Source organism: Chelmon rostratus, chromosome 16, assembly GCF_017976325.1.
Source record: "Chelmon rostratus isolate fCheRos1 chromosome 16, fCheRos1.pri, whole genome shotgun sequence".
NCBI classification, from domain to species: domain Eukaryota; kingdom Metazoa; phylum Chordata; class Actinopteri; order Chaetodontiformes; family Chaetodontidae; genus Chelmon; species Chelmon rostratus.
The window spans coordinates 12,713,778-12,732,681 of NC_055673.1; the positions used below are offsets into that span (position 1 = coordinate 12,713,778).

The following is an 18,904-nucleotide window of genomic DNA, read 5'->3' on the forward strand; positions in this document are numbered from 1 at the left end:
TGCACTGCAACCATGTGACATGTTATAATTTGAGAGTGGCAAAAGCCATTTACTGAGGCAGGTTTGGGGAAAAGTGGATTAACCGTATTGCAAACACACCAGAATGTATTAAACATCGAAAACTGCTGCTGTTTGTGTAGTAGAGGTTTGAACCTTCCTGTATTGCTGTTTTATTTCTGCTCCCACAACATTGTTTTCTTTTGTGTGTATTGTTGGCCTCACAAAGAGGTGTGAATAGTGACAAGTTCCCCTGTGCCATTCAAATGCTGTCGCTGCTTATCTCTCTGGCGAAAGTTGCAAATAGACACTGATCCTGACGAAGGACATGAGACAGCTGTTTCTATTAATAACCGCCACTCTCTTACCTACCACGCGACCCCCGTGCCTTGCTCCTGCCTCACCACAGCGAGCCTGGTCCCAGACTAATGCACAACACCCAGACAGACAGCAACAGAGGAACTCAACAAAGCAGCGACCACAGAGGAGGTAAACACAGACACGCAGAGCTGTTTGATTGCAGCTCTCGACAACAGCCAAGAAACTCACAGACCTGTTGGTACCAAAAAAAAAAAAAACAAACAAACTGGAAACATGAAGTCACTGCGATTTCTCGCTGCTGAGGGCTTCATCCAGAGTGGTCCGAGTGCTCTGGAGAACCTCAGCTGTGTGTCTTTTAACCTTTACCCACTTCTCTTCAAGGCCTGCTATCTCCATGAGCAGGCTGACTTCCTGCATGATTTGGTTCAGTCATGGCCGCTTCCTGAGCTTAACCTACAGAACCTCCTGGGAAAGACAATGGATTGCCAGATGGACCTCACCACGCGCACCTGCCGGCTTTGTCTGGTGGCAATTCTAACTGGTTTAAAGGTACTTAAATGGTCTCATATGCCTTATAATATTATACTCATGTTGCAATTGCATTTTCTTGGCCCATGTTTTTCAGTTCTTACACTTGTTGCCTAACTGGCCTGAACACACCTACTTTGACTTGTTACTGACTTACAATGATCATAAATTGACTTTACAACCATTTCCCTTTGTTTTCTAAAGGATTATGTGCTGTCTCCTCCAAAGACCTACGCCAAGAACCTGCATGTGGTGGATCTCACTGCCCTGAAGGATGTTGAGCACCAGGCCTGCCCCTGTCAGTGTACCCTGGGTCGATGGGGAAGGACCCAGCTCCTGACCCAAATGTGCTATGAGACCATGGTGGCCATGCAAGCCACTGACGTGTGTCAATCTGCCTTTGAAACATCTATTGACGTCCGTCTGAATGGCTTCATCACAGGCCGCAACTATGAGCTGGTGGCTCAGGTCTTCCTCCTCCTCCGCTACTGTCCACTGAAGCTTCGTTTCGTTGGTTTTCGGGCTGATTCCCTCGCTCTCAAGCAGCTGTTCTACATCATTCGCCTAGCAGAGCCCGAGTCCATTTCAAAGCTAGAGGTGGTCCACAATGTTCCCCTGGAGGCCATACACTTGGAGGTGCTGCTGTCCAGGGTGGAATTCCCCAAATTACAGTCTTTGACCCTGCCGGCTGGGGCATTGGATGTTAGGAGGCTGGGCTCTGATGATGAGGATCTGCTGGCCACCATCGGCAATCTGCTGGCACAACTGAGCAGCCTCACTGAGCTCTATGTGGGGTTCTCCACTCTAACTGGACACCTGCGCAGGCTGCTCAAGTGAGTAAACAGACAGAGGGAGGGTTGAAGACAGAAAAGTCCTTGTTTATACATATATTCGATGGATGGCTCTGATGACGGCCTCATGTGCACATTGCAACGTCAAAAGCTTTAATATAGCTCAGGATAATCACCTTTAAACGGGGTCAAAGCACATTCCAGCTTTGAGGCTCTTGTTTAACGATGGGAGGTATTTTGTTGTTAAAATTGTTGACATGATGCCACAGTGAGGACAGACAGTTGCACCTGGCCACAGCTGCAGATTAGCCAGAAACCTGCTGGACAGACTGCACAGCCCAAATGGAAATAGAACAGGAGCATAAAACCCAAACAACAGAGCTGTTCATCACAGTCTGGCATAGAATTTAAACAATTGCTTTTATAAAGTAAATGTGCAAGATGTTGCAAAATACAAGCATTTAGATGGAGGTTAGTTTGGGAATGTAAGTATTTGTCACAGTGCTAACCAGACAGGTTATTGAACTTACTTCTAAAAAGATGTATTTGTCATTTTCAAAGCATATCTGTCACCAATCCCACATGTGGAAGACACAACCCATAATCTTTACAGTTGTGTTCAGTGTGTTCACTGACCTTTCATCCCATATCTATTATTTTCCTTTTGCCTCTCTTTTCTTCTCTCAGTCCTCTCAACACTCCACTGCAGTGCTTGGAGTTGGCCAACTGCAGTCTGAACCGCGTGGACATGACATACCTTTCCAACAGCCTCCACAGCGAGGCCCTGGTCCGCCTGGACATCAGCGGACATGACATCTGCGGCTCTTTCTCCACCAGTTTCCTCAAACTGCTCAGCCGTTGCTCAGCCACACTGGCCAGCCTGGCCCTTGAAGAATGTAACATTAAGGACGAGCACATGGATGCCTTCACTAATGCTCTGACTAGCTGTCAGGTGCTCGAGGAGCTCAAACTCCTGGGAAATCCTCTGACCTCTGCAGCCCTGCGGAGGTTATTCTCCATGCTATCTGCAGGCTTTCCGAAGTTAAAGTACATAGAGGTACCAGTTCCACGTGAGTGCTACTCTGAGGATGTCACTTATCCTCTTGATGATTCCGTCCTTCTGCGGTACAACAAGGACTTGTTTCAGGAGGTCAGGGACCAGCTGATCGGGATCCTGGAAGGAGCTGGTAGAGGGAGTGTGGAGGTGTGCACCCCGCTCATGGGGGCCTACGACCCAGACATTCGTGAAACCAGCAATGAGCTGGGAGTGTCCATGTTGAAATCTTTTAACAATGTTATTGGGAACTTTATAGGAACCATAACTGATGTGGACAACAGGAGATCACAGGCTCAGAAAGATAATTAAGGAGGATGCCAGTGTAAGGATCAAGGAAATGGGCTGACAGAAAGGGGTCATGAACTGAGATTGTTTACATGAGTCTCAACATTTCTGTAAAGCAGACCTGACTCTTCTAGCCTTACAAAAATGTTCATACTTATGTTGACCATGAGTGACCTCAACGACAATTTCTTGTTTTTCAAGGCTGTCTTCTTAGGCTAAATTAGACATTTATATTCTAATGTAGTGCTAGTAAATTAGCTAGCAAACTGTCAGCACATGGACTTGCCAACATTGTTTTAGACATTTTTCTTTTACCAGGATGTCAACAGCATGACACACTCTATTCTCTCTCTGACTGGCTTACCCTAACCAATGTCACACCTCATGCCTGAACCTAACCACCCCAACTAACACAAACAAGTTTTAGCTAACCAGAGGCACATTAAGGTGGATCATGACATGCATTAAGGTTGTGCTCTATGCATGAGCTAAAGCCAACAGATCTAGTAAAATGCATTTGTTTAACTATGGATTAACATCATATACAAGACCTCCATCATTGATGTGATGTTAACTGCGGGTCTTTATTCTCTTTAGTTCTGCCTACAGACTGTAAGCCAAGCAGATGTGCAGTGCAGACAGATGTAGTGGGTTGCAAGATACTGCACTTGAAGTTTGCCAGGGATATTGTCTTACCTGTATCTATTGTACATGTTCTTATGTCTATATTCTGGTTTAAATGTTGTATATAACTGGATTTGTAAATGTAAACAGCACACATTTGGAACGAGGCAAATCTGGATTTAGCATGTTGCAATTTTGTCACAATAATTAATCAAATCTTCAAACAGCCTACTATCTATTACATAAAAAGGTGACACTTTCACATTTCCTAAAATGTACATTTCTTTATTGAGCACTGTCGTATATAGGACACATTTCATTTTAAATATTACATCAGGGGACAACCATGCACCGACGAAAGACGAGGATTAACAGCTTTGAAGAGCCATCTATTTCTTCATCCATTCTTCTTTTTCCTTCCTCTCACGGATCACCTCATCCAGATACGGTGTCAGGTAAGGGACATCCTAAAGGGAAACGATAACAAGAAAAAATATGTGAGAAAAACCAATGAAATCATGATATATCAATGTGACAGCTGAAATGATTCTAAATCGTAACATTTTGCTGACTTCAGGTAGGTGGGTGGACATCCTCGAAAAACGATATTATATTGTTCTTTTTCTAACTATGAATTCATTCTTACCATCTGCATGCAAAATTATTGAGTAGATAAATCAGTTTAAAGTGAGCATGTAATGTGAAATGATTGTAAGAAAATGCTACTTCAACTATCTAAATGTAGTATCTTAAACTACATGCAGGTAGGTGTGGAAACAATGCAGTTTAATATTACGTCTTTACATTACACTACAATTAAAACATCTTTAAATTAGTTGAATATACCTCTTCATATTTTGTCCACTGGTCTTTGGGGAGGATCTGTTGCTTCATAGAAAGATCCAGAGCTCTCTTGATCCTGAACATCCTCTCATTGTACTGGTTTTCTGGAAGCCTCCTCAGAGCCTCTTTCACATCTGAATCCTCAGTGATAGTGTCATCGCGCATTAAACCTGACACAGAAAACATGAATGCTGAACATGCTAAATGGAAAAATCAATGATATAAGAAACCATATTAATCTCAGACATGACATTTCCTCCCTACATTCATACTTTCAGGACATAAAGTAGCTTCAAAATGAGTAGCCATGTAAGGTCCTAAACTCTGGATATTCTGACCAACATCTTACCGATCTTGTTGAAGCCACACAAGTTGTAGTACCATTTGCGAATCCCAACCAGGAGCCTGCCTGTCGCTGCTGTGAACATGACAAAAAAAAAAAAAAAAAAACCACACACACACACACACACACACAAACAGGATCCGTCAGGAAGCACAAACTTGATTTTAGGGAAGAGCAAGCTTTAAAATTTCCATCATATGTAAAGAGGAAGGATTTCCATAAGTTATACTTAATTATTACTACTTTAGTAAAATGCTTTTCCCTGCCAATTAACCTTTCAGATTAGTCACGTACTTACGTGCAGATATCATAGTATAGATAGTATACACTACACTGAAAAACGAAAATCTGTGAGACATGACAGAATGGCAAGCGACTCAGTACCTTATAATGCTAAATTATGAGTCTCACTTGTGACTTTTAAGTTAATAACTGTGTTCAACCACATGTACTTTGGTTGACGAACAGTAGACAACTTATAGTAGTAGACTTGCCCTTCTGAAATCATGTGACATCTTCAATTGCATTGAAATGGCAGATAAATCAGAAGGTTAGTTGTAATGATAAGGAGCTAACATTAGATCACGTCCGAGAATAGACGTTACAGCGTGACAGCAAACGATAGCTGGACGCAGTAACGGCTGGTTGGCAAATATCAAGAAACGTCTGATCACTAAATGGACAGCAGAAAGAGTGTGGTGTTGTATCATGAATATTTTTACAGTGATTGGTGGCTAGCGCTAAGCTAACGTTAGCGTAGTTGCACTCTTAGCATTAACTTAGCACGGGGACACTAGAGGACACACAGTCACAATGCCCCCCAAAGCCCTATTCAGCCGCGACAAAATGATCATAATACAATATTATGTGTTGTATCATAACATATTTCACGCCATATTAGTATAATAATATCTTTACCGAGATAATTTAAAAGTGGACATGTTAGAAAAGAGCGATGTTCATTTACCTGGTGCCCTCGACGCCATCTTTTTTAGACTAGGAGCGACATCGGTGCATTATGGGTAAGGACTATTCAGGTTAAAGGACAATTGCGCAACATGTTTACGTCTTATTTGGAAATTTTGAGAATAATAAAATTGTATAAAACAAATTAACTTTTTTGAAAACTCTGATAGGTCCACTCGTCCGTACAACAGACATAAAAGAACATTTAAAAAAACAATCACACTGGAAGTCCATCAAAATAGGCTTACAGATCCTTTATTGAAGAAAATATAGTAACACCAGATTATAAAAATACAAAGTACAGGTAGAAGTTCTGCATTCAAAATCCTAAACTGCAATGCAAATCCTTAAATTTTAACTCATGTATTGACAGTGACAGCACTTATTATGCAGACTGGCACCTTTCAGTGTTGTGTTATTACATATTTTATTAATTAATTAGTATTCCTGATGCATTCACAGGTAAACAGCACTAACGCAAATGTATTTAAGCAAGTATATTTGGCAGATAAAATCTGCAGCATATCAATGCATCATATTGTATAAGATGATTTTATGTTTTGTATGGCGTGTCTAACTGCTAAAACTACTGCTATTAAACACTTCACGTGTAGTGGAACAGAAGTATCGAGTTAATATGGAATGGAAATATCATCATTATTATCATTAAAAGTAAATTTCAAGTGTTTTGAAATTTGCAATCAAGGAGAGTGCTTGATTAAATGTACTTAGTTACATTCCACCACTGCACATGTTTTGCGGACGCCAGACTGAAGTTCACTTTTATCACATTTATGGTCTCTTTACACAAACAGTCAGGTAAATAAAAGTATTTCAGGTAGAGGAGCTGGTATACATTGTGTACATTTATTAACCATCATATTTACAAAGCAAACTTTTTATTTCAAATTCAGTTGATGCTCTATAAGACTTTTATGTCTGCATATATCTGCTATTACAGGATCACTTGTTTTCTGACATCCCTTCATGATGAATCAAAGTGTCTTTTGGAACAGATAAAAATCTTCCAGTGTGGCCAAAGCCAACTCTGTGCAAAAAGTCTCATCGGGCAAAGACACCAGGCGGTCGAGGGAGATGTAGTTTGGCAGAGATGGGTCATACTGAGCCTTTCCAAGGTACTCGAGGAACAGGTGGCGCTCTTTGATACGCAGGTACTTTGTATTGAGGACCTAAGGAAGGATAGATCAGATGTCTAGTTATAATTCTGAATAGAGATAAAATACACAAGAAAATAAGATAACAATGATTTTAAATTGGTAACCCCCCCACTTAAAAATAAATGAATAACAACCAACAGCAGACAATCTACCTGTGGAAACTTGCAGATCAGGTGGTGGGGCACCTTCATGATATTGTGGAGGAAGTCAAATATTTGGATTAGCTTCCTTTTGTTGGCAGTCAGCACTTTTGGGACGGCAATAACTATGTGTTGGATCTCATTTTGCTTGAAGCCAAGCTCTATTTCACACACCTGTGAAACACATTTACAAAAATTATTTAAACACAACACCTCAAGGTTACTCAAATGGTGCTTTCTTGTCATTCAGTACCTTCAAATTTTCTTTAACAGGCTCCAAACTTCCACACAGTAATCTAGGTAGACGAGCTACAACATTCCGTGTCTGAGAAGAGAAACAAAACTAGCTATGATTTCTTTTTCTACCAACAAAAGTTACAATTTTTTTTGTGAAAGAAGAAAAAAATCATAATACACTGGGATGATAGACCGTCCAAAGAGAATCATGAATTTTTTGCAAAAATACAACATGGCTCTGCTTCCCCTTCATCAGTTAAAGATGCCTTACATTAGAAGCACTGAGGCTGAGTTGCTGCTGATAGAAACCCAGTCTGTTGTCCAGCCTCTTTACACTGAAGTTAAGCAGATATGGAGCTCTGGATACCATGGAGGCAACAGTCTCTGAACTGAACTTCTTTGACTTGAGATAGTTGACCCTTTACAAACAACAAAAGAAGGGAATATTATTATGTCTCATAGCGTGTGACTTATGTGTGACTTATTTCATCAGACCGATTTAACTTGAAGTAACAAATTTGGTAAATATGACGGCATCTAATGTTTCCATTTATGATATCCCTTCATGTCACCTGGCCTGTAGGTTTTCCAAATTCTCTGTGAGAATGAAGGGATTGTGCGTGATGATATAGCCAAAGCAAGAGTCCTCCACCCCGATATCTTTCAGAAACAGCAGCCTTGGAGCCACATCTGTGTTGAAGTTGAGCCTCAGCAACATGGAGCCCACGTTGGGCCTTTGTTCAAGCTTCCAAAGGTTTACACCTGCAATGACAGAGTGAAAGTAGGTACCAAAAAAGAAGAGATTTGGATTATGTCACCCTTTTAAGATCATTGCCTGTGTCATGATAAATCTGAATATGCTTCCAAAGTACAAGTCAATATGATTCACATTCTTCTCAACAATATTTTAAAGTTTTCAGTTTATATACCTAGCTGCACCAGTTTGCTGAGTGTCTCAGACTGGTCAACGTAGTCTCTAAGAGAGATGGAGGCTGGAGGCATGGCAGAAGGAACAGATATACTGACAGCTTCTTCATCACTGATCTCCTCTAAGGCTGAAAATTCAGCAGCAGCATCCAGATCTGGCAAATGAAGAACATAAAAATAGAACAGAAGTTATTCATCTAAAAGTAATATTTAAATTGTATTCTGATGTTAAATGAAAATGTTTTACCGAATGACGTCTGGCTTTCAGTCACTGGTACAGCATCTCTGATTGGCGCAGTCTTATATGCCACAACATCAGCTCTTGATAAATCTTCAATATCATTGCTTTCTTTAGCCTCAGTTGCCAGATGTTTGGCAGTTAAGTCACTGTAACAGAACATCTGTTGTTTCCACTGCTGCCTTCCAGTTGTTGTATGATTCCCCTCAATAGCTGAGGATCCATTTAGGATTTTTGCGGGTAAAATTGCAACTTTAGTGCAATGTCGTAACTGAGTGGAATAGCTCCAAGCACTTGCCACTGTCTTTGAGCAAAGAAGACCTCTGCATTTTAGACACAACTGCGTGCAGGATGAAGCCATGGCGAATCTGCAATGGAAAAAATATCATGGTTTGAGAGGCATGCCAAAGGAATAACCATTACTATTTCTTACCAAGGACAGTCCACTCTGTCTGATATTGTCAATAACATTTTAATAGAGCTTGGCAACATCAAAGTAAGCATCTCTGATATCATCATGCACAACCTGGACCTCCTCCACAGAGACTACAGAGACTCATGAAAACTTTCAAAATGTAGTAATTTTCAATATACAATACTGACACACAGTGGCAAGAAGAACAAAGACGACACAAAGCTTAACCACCAGTGCCATTCATATACACAGAGAGATATTTAGAATAATGTATCTTTACATTTGTTATTTATGAAGGCAGGTTAGATCAAACACAGAAGTTTGAGCCTGAATTTAAACTTTTCGACTGCAAATTTTACTCAGTTATGATCCACCACTGTCGGCTGCTACTGTAAAGTTTCAGCGGCTTTAATGTATCTTGTCTGACAAGAATAAACCACCGTGTGGAGGTAACGTTATGATATTACATACAGAACGCTGCCTGAATTGTGAGCTAACGTTGGCTAAAGGATGCTGACGGAGGTTCCGCCCTCATAACCCAACCTTCTTTCCAGCTCTGTCTGTCACACGATTCACTATGAACCGTCACAAAGGTAAACACTTCAACGTACAACTCTACTTTTGTGTCGTCTTTGGTTCAGGAAGATGCAACTTACCAACCGGCACGTCGGACCGTCAGTAGACAACTTGGGCGGAAGTGCGCCTTCTTCGTCTTGGGCTAAAAAGGAGCGGGCTTGACTTGCTGCCCCCTACAGGCTGTATGTGATAGCTAAGCAAATAGTATTGGAGATTGTGCAAAAAGGTAAAAATAAAAAGAATAAAAAGAATAAAAAAGGCTATGTACAATGAATCTAACAAAAAATTGAAAAGTGTTTTGCTCAGCAATAATATAACTCTGGCAAAGAGTATAAAAAATACCTTCTAGTGCAAGAGGAGTGGATTATAGATGTTCACAATCACAGAGGAGGTAGATGTGGTTGATAAAGTGACACTGATTCCAGGTATTGGTAGATACAGAGGTTATTGCACATAATAATTATTACCTGGTTGCAGTTCTTATCTTTTCTCTATTTGTACTTTAGGCTGCAATGAAACTAGTTAAAAATCCAAGTTTAATCTAAGGTGCAACTCTACTGTACAATTATTACCAATGATTTTCACCTCATCTGAGCTCAGCAGGAGCCTTTCACTGACATGCAGTAAACATGTATGAGCGAAGCTGTGTGGCGTCTCAGATAATCTTGTCTCATCTCAGTGTGTGCTGTGTTGTGAAATCCTGCAGACACACACTCCATCGTCTCACACTAATCGAGAAATATGAAAGCAGGGATAAATCCTTCATCATAAATACACAGCAAGAGGAGCAGCAGTGACCGAAAGTAAGTACTTTCACTCATGTGCTGTACTTAGGCACAATTTTGAGGTAATTGAATACTTGAATATTTCCAATTTATGCTCCATTATACTTGTACTTCACTACCGTCTCTAGATAACGGATAGAACATAGAAGATTTTACATAAAATAAAATGTGATGAGCTTGTGAAATATGATACATTGATAGAAATTATGTATAAGTACAGTATTTAAGTATTTTAAATTAGCTCCACCTCCACCAACTACATTATGCTGCTTACATGTTAATGCATCAGCCAGAACAACAGTAACTTTATACAGTATACCACTCTGATATTCTGCATAATGAATTCTTTTACTTTTAATACATTAAACTTAATTTTGCTGTTAAGACTTTTGTACTGTTAGTTATGTTACTGTTAGAAGTATATTAATAGTATAAAAAAAAATTAAAGTCAGGTCCAAAACACCGTCACAGGTTGTAGTGAAGAAAAGACGTGTGTGTCATGTCAGAACAGATGCCTCAAATCAGTCAAAATAAAACTTGTCATATTGATATAAACCCAACTACTTCCAGTGTACTGCTCTGGCAGGAAAAGTGACAAACTGACAGCTACTGGCTTTTTTCCCCACTGATGAATGAATGATGGCTGAATTCAATTTAGCTGCTCCCATTTCAGGGTCCAGGTGTTGTGCATGCTGACTTACTGGGAAACAACAGAGCTATCATAAATGTTACAGACACACAAGTCAAAATGTCTGCTGTGACAATGTGTTTACCTGCAGAAATAATTAATTAGGATTCCTAAAATTGTTAGAAATGTTATGCATTAAATAATCAGAGAAAATGTTTGACAAGACGTCAGTGTCTTCTGGTGGGGGAGAAAGAACATTAGTGTATTATTCTGACCTCTTATTGAAAACAACCAAAAGCTTCATTTGTTTTGACATTTTATTGAAAACATAAAGTGCTGCAGAAAGTTGGTATGTCAGGTGCAACACACATCACAGCCAGAAACAGAGAGCATCATGGGTAAAGGTGGGTACAGAGTAAGTGATGTAATTGCTGTGTGGGCTGCTGAAATAAGGAGCAGTGCTGGCTCTGGTGTAGATGGGGAACGAGGCGTCAGCGCACACATGCATCCTCTTTATGGGCCGAGCAGCTCCATCAGCAGTGAGTCCGTGGTGTGTGCTGCCCCCTGTTGAGCAGATGGAGGAACGTCCAGCTGCAGCTTGTAGGAGGAGAGGCTCCTCACAGTCCCAGGTGAAGCTTCTCTTTGTGGCCCGAGGCTGCTGCTCCGCTCCGAGTGGCACGCCAGACAGAGGAGAGGCTGCGGAGGCCCGAGCGGAGGTGCTGTCTCTCTTCAGGAGGGACTCGATGGAGAAAGGACCGCTGAACTTCACCTCACATGTGATGTGAACAGCTCTGCAGGCCGCAGGCTCAGGAGAGTGGAGAGCTGAGCGGTGCTCTGATGCTCTGCTCATGTTCTCAGTTTCCACTTTGGAGGCCAACTCAGGGAAGAGCTGCAGGATCCCTTTGAAGTGACGACGCACCATCTTTGCTGTGATCTGACTGGGCTCCAGTTTCCAGTAGTTTTTCTTGCTGTCCAATGAATCTGGAACCACTGGAACCTGAAAACACAACACAGGCTCTTTAAAGACAGAGTCTCACTTTCCCCTTGAATAAAATAATAGAATCATGTGAAATATGAAAAGGTTTGGAATAAAAACTGACCTTGACAAAACATTTGTTGGCTGACAAACAGACTCTGATGTTGTTCTCAACAGATTTTCTGTCCTCACAAATGAGTGGTGCCAGCTTGTCCATCAGCTAGAAAACAGACAAGTTGAAATGAGAGGTTTGAAAATGACACTTTGTGTTTCGTGTGACAGCTTTTCTACAGATGCCCATTGACTCTTTCTTACCTGAGTGAAGGTGAGCATCTTGTGTGGAGCGTCTTGGAGGACGACCGCGATCTTAGCCAGGTAGGTGCTGCTCTTCCTGAACAGACGCTGCTGAGAGCTGCTGGGTGGAGCTGAGAGAGGCAGCTGAGCTCCACACTTCTCCGTCCTGTTCTGCATCTTGTTTGTTGGAGAGTCAGTGGAGTCCCACACACAGAGCAGCGTGACCACAAGCTCACTGAGTGCAGATGTAGACCTGAGGGGGTCACCTTTGGATTTAAGTCCTGTGGGGACAATAGGACAATAGGGTGTGCACTGCAGGTTAATGGGGACCTTTTGATGAGTAGATGAGCCATTCCTGCTGGAGGTGGAGCCAGTGATCACAGTAATGGTCCAGCTCCAAAAGTTCATCAGCATGTGTGTCCATATGGCTGTTCTGAGACTTTGTTCACATTAGAGTAGACATTTCTTTAATGACCCCCTAAAGACTTAATAACTCAAACTGTAAAGTTGTTGTCTTTTGCCCTAATTGGAAATCACAAGACTCCTAAATCAGTATTAAAATATGTAGAATTCCCTGAATGCATTGTCCAGTTTGAGGCCTCCTTTACAGACTGATGATGCACATGATGTCATACTCAGATGAAAATGTAACATTTAAAGTGATTCTTCTGAATATGTTTTATAAACCCTGCAACAGTCTTAAAGTTAAACTTCCATTTCATCTTTTTTCTCAATTGTTCAGTTTAGTTTAATGGTGTGGGTGTGGGTGTGGTGGTGGAGGTGCATGGGTGGGGAGAAATGGACTTGTTCCTGTGCTTTTTGTTCTTTAGTTGTTTTTAAACATGAGCTCACATGTAAATTACTAGTGAGTCATTTATTGTACAATTTCTAATGGACAAATCAGCATTTTGCCAGGTGACAGTCGTCATTAATCGTCATGCACATTCTTAACACAGAAAACGTGTATGACAACATGTCATTCACTGACATCCAAACCTCTGTCACATCAAAGTGTGACTCTCCTTTGATTCAGTCCTTTACAGCATCATAGTCCGTCAGTATTGTACTCACACTGAGTGAATGTATACGGGCAGATTTTGACATGGAATTGATTAACCAAGAATCAAACAGTGCTCTCTGTCTCAGAATTTGGCAAAACAGTTAAATATCCTAAGATATAAGATGTTGACGCTGTATTTGAAGGAAGCCGAAGGGAACAGTCTTATTAATGTGATTTATTTTCTGATGAACTGAATCTTATTTTCAAAGACGCCTGAACACAGACAAGAATAGCTCTTTTTAATCAACAAGAGAACACTCGAATCAGTGTCAGCTGTTATTTATAGATATTTTTAACTATCAAGCACAGTTTTGAATTTCTCTAATAATTTGGACAGAGACGGTTTAAAGAACACAAAATCAATAGTTAGGAGCTTAGACCGGTGTGGCCCGTCACAAACAGGTAAGTCACCCTCACACTCAAAGGCTGTAACGAAAGAGGTGGTAACTGCTGGAATGTAGCCGTTTAAATGGGCGATCACAGACAAACACAAAGGTTTTGACTGGAATGTAACTGGAAAAGCCTTTAGACACATCAGAGCTTCATTTACATTCAATTGACTGAGCAGATAAATGAGACATTTCACTAACACACAGGAAACATGTTTTTAAGAGTTGTGTAAATTTCTACATCAGTTGTCTTGAGATGGTGTTTATTTTAACAACACTGAATTAACTGAAATCAATAGATCTATATTGTTAATTGTTACATTTAAGAGGCAACGATTAATCTGCTTCTCTGTGGTGGTCTCATTTTATTGTAACAGATGTTGTTTATTTGTAGATTTTATTCTGACAGAAGTTTAATTGCTTATTCATTTCATTCATTTCACTTTACACAATGGCGACCACTGGGTGCTTTTTTTTTTTTTTTTTTTTTTGAGATTTAGATGGAGTAATCGATAAATTACAGATTCATCAAAACCTTCATGGATACAACTGCTTCGGTAATTATCTTAAAACCTATACCCCCCCCCCTAAAATCTGAATTAACCCACCACAGGTTCAGCAGTGTTACCTGGATACTTTACTGAATTTGTTTCTTGGAACAGACCCCGGAGCAGCTGAGTAGCACAGATCCAATCAAAGACAAGTGAAATCAGCTGCTTCAGTTTTAAACTTGTTTTTGCACAGAGCACTCAGTCCAGGTAATGTGCTGATGCATCTGAATGAGGATCACTGATGTAAATCACCTTTGTCATTATGTGGGACAAAAGGTTACAAGTGTGACTTTGAGGGAGTGATGTGCAAACTGCTGGAATGTGATTGGATTGCTCACTGGAATGTTAGTGTGTATTAGCAGAGCAGCCTCTGAGAGGCTGAAAACGGATTGTTTATTTTGTCTCTTACAACAACTTAAAAAATAATGTTGAACAAAATGAAAGATGGAAAACTTATACTTCAAACTAAAATTTCCACAGGCTGAAGCAGGAGCAACGCACACCTGCAGATAGTCGAGAATCAGCTGAAGTCCGTCTGCTGCTCCACCCTGAAAACAGCGTCAGTGTGAGTTCTGCTCTGAATGAACATTTCACCCAAAAAATTTCACTTTTGAGTTCAACATTTAAAGTGAATGACTGAAATCTGGTATAAAACTGATGACTGTTATGAATGTTGATCATTTTTAATGGTCCAAGTCTTCTCATAGATTAATGCACAGGTAAATTTGTAATATTTATGCGTATGCAATGTTAGACTTCAGTTGCCTAATTTAAAATATCAACAAATTTAACAGCTAATGAGAATAAACAGGCAGATCAGTCTCAGAACACACATGCTGATGAACTTTTGGAGCTGGACCATTACTGTGATCACTGGCTCCACCTCCAGCAGGAATGGCTCATCTACTCATCAAAAGGTCCCCATTAACCTGCAGTGCACACCCTATTGTCCTATTGTCCCCACAGGACTTAAATCCAAAGGTGATCCCCTCAGGTCTACATCTGCACTCAGTGAGCTTGTGGTCACGCTGCTCTGTGTGTGGGACTCCACTGACTCTCCAACAAACAAGATGCAGAACAGGACGGAGAAGTGTGGAGCTCAGCTGCCTCTCTCAGCTCCACCCAGCAGCTCTCAGCAGCGTCTGTTCAGGAAGAGCAGCACCTACCTGGCTAAGATCGCGGTCGTCCTCCAAGACGCTCCACACAAGATGCTCACCTTCACTCAGGTAAGAAAGAGTCAGTGAGCATCTGCAGGAAAGCTGTCACATGAAACACAAAGTGTCATTTTCAAACCTTTCATTTCAACTTGTCTGTTTTCTAGCTGATGGACAAGCTGGCACCACTCATTTGTGAGGACAGAAAATCTGTTGAGAACAACATCAGAGTCTGTTTGTCAGCCAACAAATGTTTTGTCAAGGTCAGTTTTTATTCCAAACCTTTTCATATTTCACATGATTCTATTATTTCATTCAAGGGGAAAGTGAGACTCTGTCTTTAAAGAGCCTGTGTTGTGTTTTCAGGTTCCAGTGGTTCCAGATTCATTGGACAGCAAGAAAAACTACTGGAAACTGGAGCCCAGTCAGATCACAGCAAAGATGGTGCGTCGTCACTTCAAAGGGATCCTGCAGCTCTTCCCTGAGTTGGCCTCCAAAGTGGAAACTGAGAACATGAGCAGAGCATCAGAGCACCGCTCAGCTCTCCGCTCTCCTGAGCCTGCGGCCTGCAGAGCTGTTCACATCACATGTGAGGTGAAGTTCAGCGGTCCTTTCTCTATCGAGTCCCTCCTGAAGAGAGACAGCACCTCTGCTCGGGCCTCCGCAGCCTCTCCTCTGTCCGGCGTGCCGCTCGCAGCGGAGCAGCAGCCTCGGGCCACAAAGAGGAGCTTCAGCTGGGACTCTGAGCAGCCTCTCCTCCTTCAAGCTGCAGCTGGATGTTCCTCCATCTGCTCAACAGGGGGCAGCACACACCACGGACTCACTGCTGATGGAGCTGCTCGGCCCATCAAGAGGATGCATGTGTGTGCTGACGCCTCGTTCCCTGTCTACACCAGAGCCAGCACTGCTCCTTATTTCAGCAGCCCACACAGCAGTTACATCACTTACTCTGTACCCACTTTAACCCATGATGCTCTCCGTGTCTCCTACCTCCAAACTGCACTTGTATGATTTACATTTTTGAGTGGAGCGAACGCCTCAGATTTTTCTTCAGAAACCCACAAGGCCCCTAACTGGTCTCACGCGTGTGTCAAATATGTGTGGCTTTGTGTTGTTGGTCGATGACTCACATTTAAAAGTAGACGTTTGTGTCTCCTGAAGTTCTACTTGATTATTTTTTTGTTTTTACACTGTTTCATTTGTGTTTGAGGTCAGCATCTGACCATAAGAGGTCAGCATAGCATTTCAAAGTTTGGCACAAAATGAAATAATTGTCAACACACTCCTGTTGCTCAAACGATTAAAGATGATTTGTCTTCATCCTGGTACTTTTGTCCAGCATTTGATTTGTTGCTGCGTGTTGATCATTTTTGATCTAGTCTAGTCACACTTGTCTTCCTAATCTCACCTGTAAATCTAGGTCATGTCATGTTTAGGGTGTAAAGAGACTTATGACAACATCTAATGGTGCACACCATGATTTCATGCACCAAAAACTGCAAACCACCCTGTGGCATTAACCACTCTGTCAAACCTGCAGTTCGAAGGCAGCAGTCACCTTATTTAGTGGGTGACGTAATACTGAGTTGACTGACCATGGTGGCAAGGTTAAGTTGAGCAAATAAGTTGTAGATGAAATCTGTTTGCTTTTCTATTTGCAGCACATCTGTGCCACAAGGTACATCGTCTGAACCATGACCCACTTAGTCCATCCGAACCTGGATGAGAGAAAGGGTGGCCGAGCAGAAGAGCATCTCGCTCTCCACCGCCACAGCTTGTTGTTAGGTCACTGGGAAGTCATGAATGCAGGCAAGATGGGTGCTAAATTATGGTCCAATCACTCAACATGAGAAATTTCCACTTCACAAACAGACTTGGTAGCAAGTGGTCAGGCAGACTGCAAATACTGTGCAATGTGCAACAGCTGAGATGTTGAAAGCAGGACTGAAGATTGCATGTTTGCACAGTTTTTGGCTGCATATGCACATTTGTTTTTAAAGCTTTGTATCTGCAGCCAAAATTATGTTGTCCAGTAAGTGAGACCACAGGTTAACATTTAAATTTTACCAAATCTCTCTCAGCTAAAGCGAGAGTTTGAGAAGTCTGTGCCTCAACAGGCCAGAGGAGATTTTGTTCAGCGCTGTTGAGTTACAAAGCTAATAACTGAGTAGGTTGTGTGATCTAACATGTGTAGATGTTTATTCTTATTCATTTTGTCCCCCAGCATGACGGGCCTTACCAGGGTCAAGAATTTCTTGCTGATAACATCGGAGCATGTGAGCGTTCCGGTCGAAATCGCACTGGAGGGGGACCGTCATGGCTGGACAAAGGGCAAGGAAGAGGAGTTGGGTGAGCTCAGCATTTGGCACCGTATGCCCACGGCATACTTCCACACTGTGGGATTACTGGTGGACGACCTAGATTGCAGTGCAGCCCTCCTGCCCTCCATCTTTTTTTTTTTTTCCCTCCCTCCCTCCCTGACTGGTCAACAGAGATTACAGTCAGAGAGCAGAGCCTGGCAGTCAGACAGGACGACTGAGCATGTGACTGAGTGACACACTGAGGAAAAAAAAAACACTTCTCTTCCCGTTTCTTCTTTGCTTCTCATTTTCCTCTCCTCCACTTTATTCCTTATGCTTTTGTGTCATTTACACAGAGCCCTTTATCCTCCTCCGGAGCAGCTTCTGTGGAGATATTATATTAAGTACTGGGATGCACAAGGCCTCGGCCAGGCACAGGAACTGCTTTGTTCTGATTGTCTACAAGGCCCTGATTTGACTGTGACACACAGAAATTCATGGAAGTATTGGGGAAATGATACCAAGAGACTGAGCTGACAAGTTTTCCTTTAACTACGCTGTCAAAGGAAACTGGAGCTTGTCTGTCTGTCTGTCTGCTGTTAAGGATTAACTTCAATTGCTGGTTTACTGATTGAGTAAACTGGTTCAAGCATTAATCCCCTGGATGCTGTATTGTACAGAGGATACTTACTGCATTTGCCGTACAGTATTGCACTGGATGTCTCAGTTTTCCTGACCCTGATCTGTGCACTGGCATCTTGGCGTGTACGCATGCTGTCATGTTACTCTATCTGCAAATAGTTCTTCCTCTTCCCAGTGACACAACGACACAAGCACAGGGATAGTTCAATGCTCTGGAGCTGTTATTTTGATGATTTGTTACAAGTTAGAAAGTTTTTGTTCCACTAGAATTTGCCTGATTGCCTTTGGTTCTCGCCACTAAGTGCAACCTGTTGTGTGTGTGTGTGTGTGTGTGTGTGTGTGTGTGTGCAGGCTAATCCGAGACAGTTGCTCTGCAGCTTGTTTACATGAAGGCCACCACGGGTGCACTAATATTAGCCCTCAAACTTCCATTTCCTCCCAGTTGAGAGCGGCGTCTCGAGAGTGCTGAAAACATCTTATTGTCACTGTGAGTTAATGTGTCATTTTCTGCACTATTATAGCAAATACTTATAAAACAAATAAATAAATAAAAATACTATAATATAAACATTTGTCTGACTAAAATAAAAGCAAGATTATACACAATTTCGAACGCTTATTAATTGTTATGTCTGAAGCATTATGAAGGCACTTTAATG

At 41.6% G+C, this 18,904-nt stretch overlaps 5 protein-coding genes across 8 annotated transcripts; 2 read left to right on the plus strand and 3 right to left on the minus strand.

The window, feature by feature from the left end:
• The first annotated feature begins 591 nt into the window (after positions 1 to 591).
• Positions 592 to 3,826, plus strand: lrrc14b (leucine rich repeat containing 14B). Its single transcript, XM_041955544.1, has 3 exons — positions 592 to 867; positions 1,051 to 1,679; positions 2,325 to 3,826. The coding sequence occupies exons 1-3, from the start codon at positions 592 to 594 to the stop codon at positions 3,001 to 3,003; spliced, it is 1,584 nt and encodes a 527-aa protein (XP_041811478.1). The 3' UTR covers positions 3,004 to 3,826.
• On the minus strand, positions 3,581 to 5,797 carry LOC121619687 (cytochrome b-c1 complex subunit 7). Its single transcript, XM_041955545.1, has 4 exons — positions 5,757 to 5,797; positions 4,796 to 4,864; positions 4,450 to 4,616; positions 3,581 to 4,070 (listed from the first exon to the last, which is right to left on the minus strand). The coding sequence occupies exons 1-4, from the start codon at positions 5,773 to 5,775 to the stop codon at positions 3,993 to 3,995; spliced, it is 333 nt and encodes a 110-aa protein (XP_041811479.1). The 5' UTR covers positions 5,776 to 5,797; the 3' UTR covers positions 3,581 to 3,992.
• Positions 5,798 to 6,039: 242 nt separating this feature from the next.
• On the minus strand, positions 6,040 to 9,593 carry mterf3 (mitochondrial transcription termination factor 3). 4 transcript variants are annotated; one of them, XM_041955748.1, is made up of 8 exons: positions 9,547 to 9,593; positions 8,485 to 8,843; positions 8,240 to 8,392; positions 7,883 to 8,072; positions 7,582 to 7,729; positions 7,327 to 7,398; positions 7,086 to 7,247; positions 6,040 to 6,945 (listed from the first exon to the last, which is right to left on the minus strand). In XM_041955748.1, the coding sequence occupies exons 2-8, from the start codon at positions 8,834 to 8,836 to the stop codon at positions 6,751 to 6,753; spliced, it is 1,272 nt and encodes a 423-aa protein (XP_041811682.1). In that variant the 5' UTR covers positions 8,837 to 8,843; positions 9,547 to 9,593; the 3' UTR covers positions 6,040 to 6,750. The 4 variants fall into 4 exon arrangements, with proteins under 4 accessions (XP_041811682.1, XP_041811684.1, XP_041811685.1 ...); XM_041955750.1 differs by having other exon boundaries at positions 9,551 to 9,562; XM_041955751.1 differs by lacking the exon at positions 9,547 to 9,593 and adding an exon at positions 9,502 to 9,530.
• Positions 9,594 to 11,249: 1,656 nt separating this feature from the next.
• On the minus strand, positions 11,250 to 12,326 carry LOC121620028 (forkhead box protein C2-like). The gene is made up of 3 exons (XM_041955966.1): positions 12,171 to 12,326; positions 11,980 to 12,075; positions 11,250 to 11,876 (listed from the first exon to the last, which is right to left on the minus strand). Exons 1-3 carry the CDS (start codon positions 12,324 to 12,326, stop codon positions 11,250 to 11,252), a joined length of 879 nt encoding a protein of 292 aa, XP_041811900.1.
• Positions 12,327 to 15,219: 2,893 nt separating this feature from the next.
• LOC121620029 (forkhead box protein L3-like) lies at positions 15,220 to 16,314 on the plus strand. Its single transcript, XM_041955967.1, has 3 exons — positions 15,220 to 15,375; positions 15,471 to 15,566; positions 15,670 to 16,314. Exons 1-3 carry the CDS (start codon positions 15,220 to 15,222, stop codon positions 16,312 to 16,314), a joined length of 897 nt encoding a protein of 298 aa, XP_041811901.1.
• Positions 16,315 to 18,904: the final 2,590 nt, after the last annotated feature.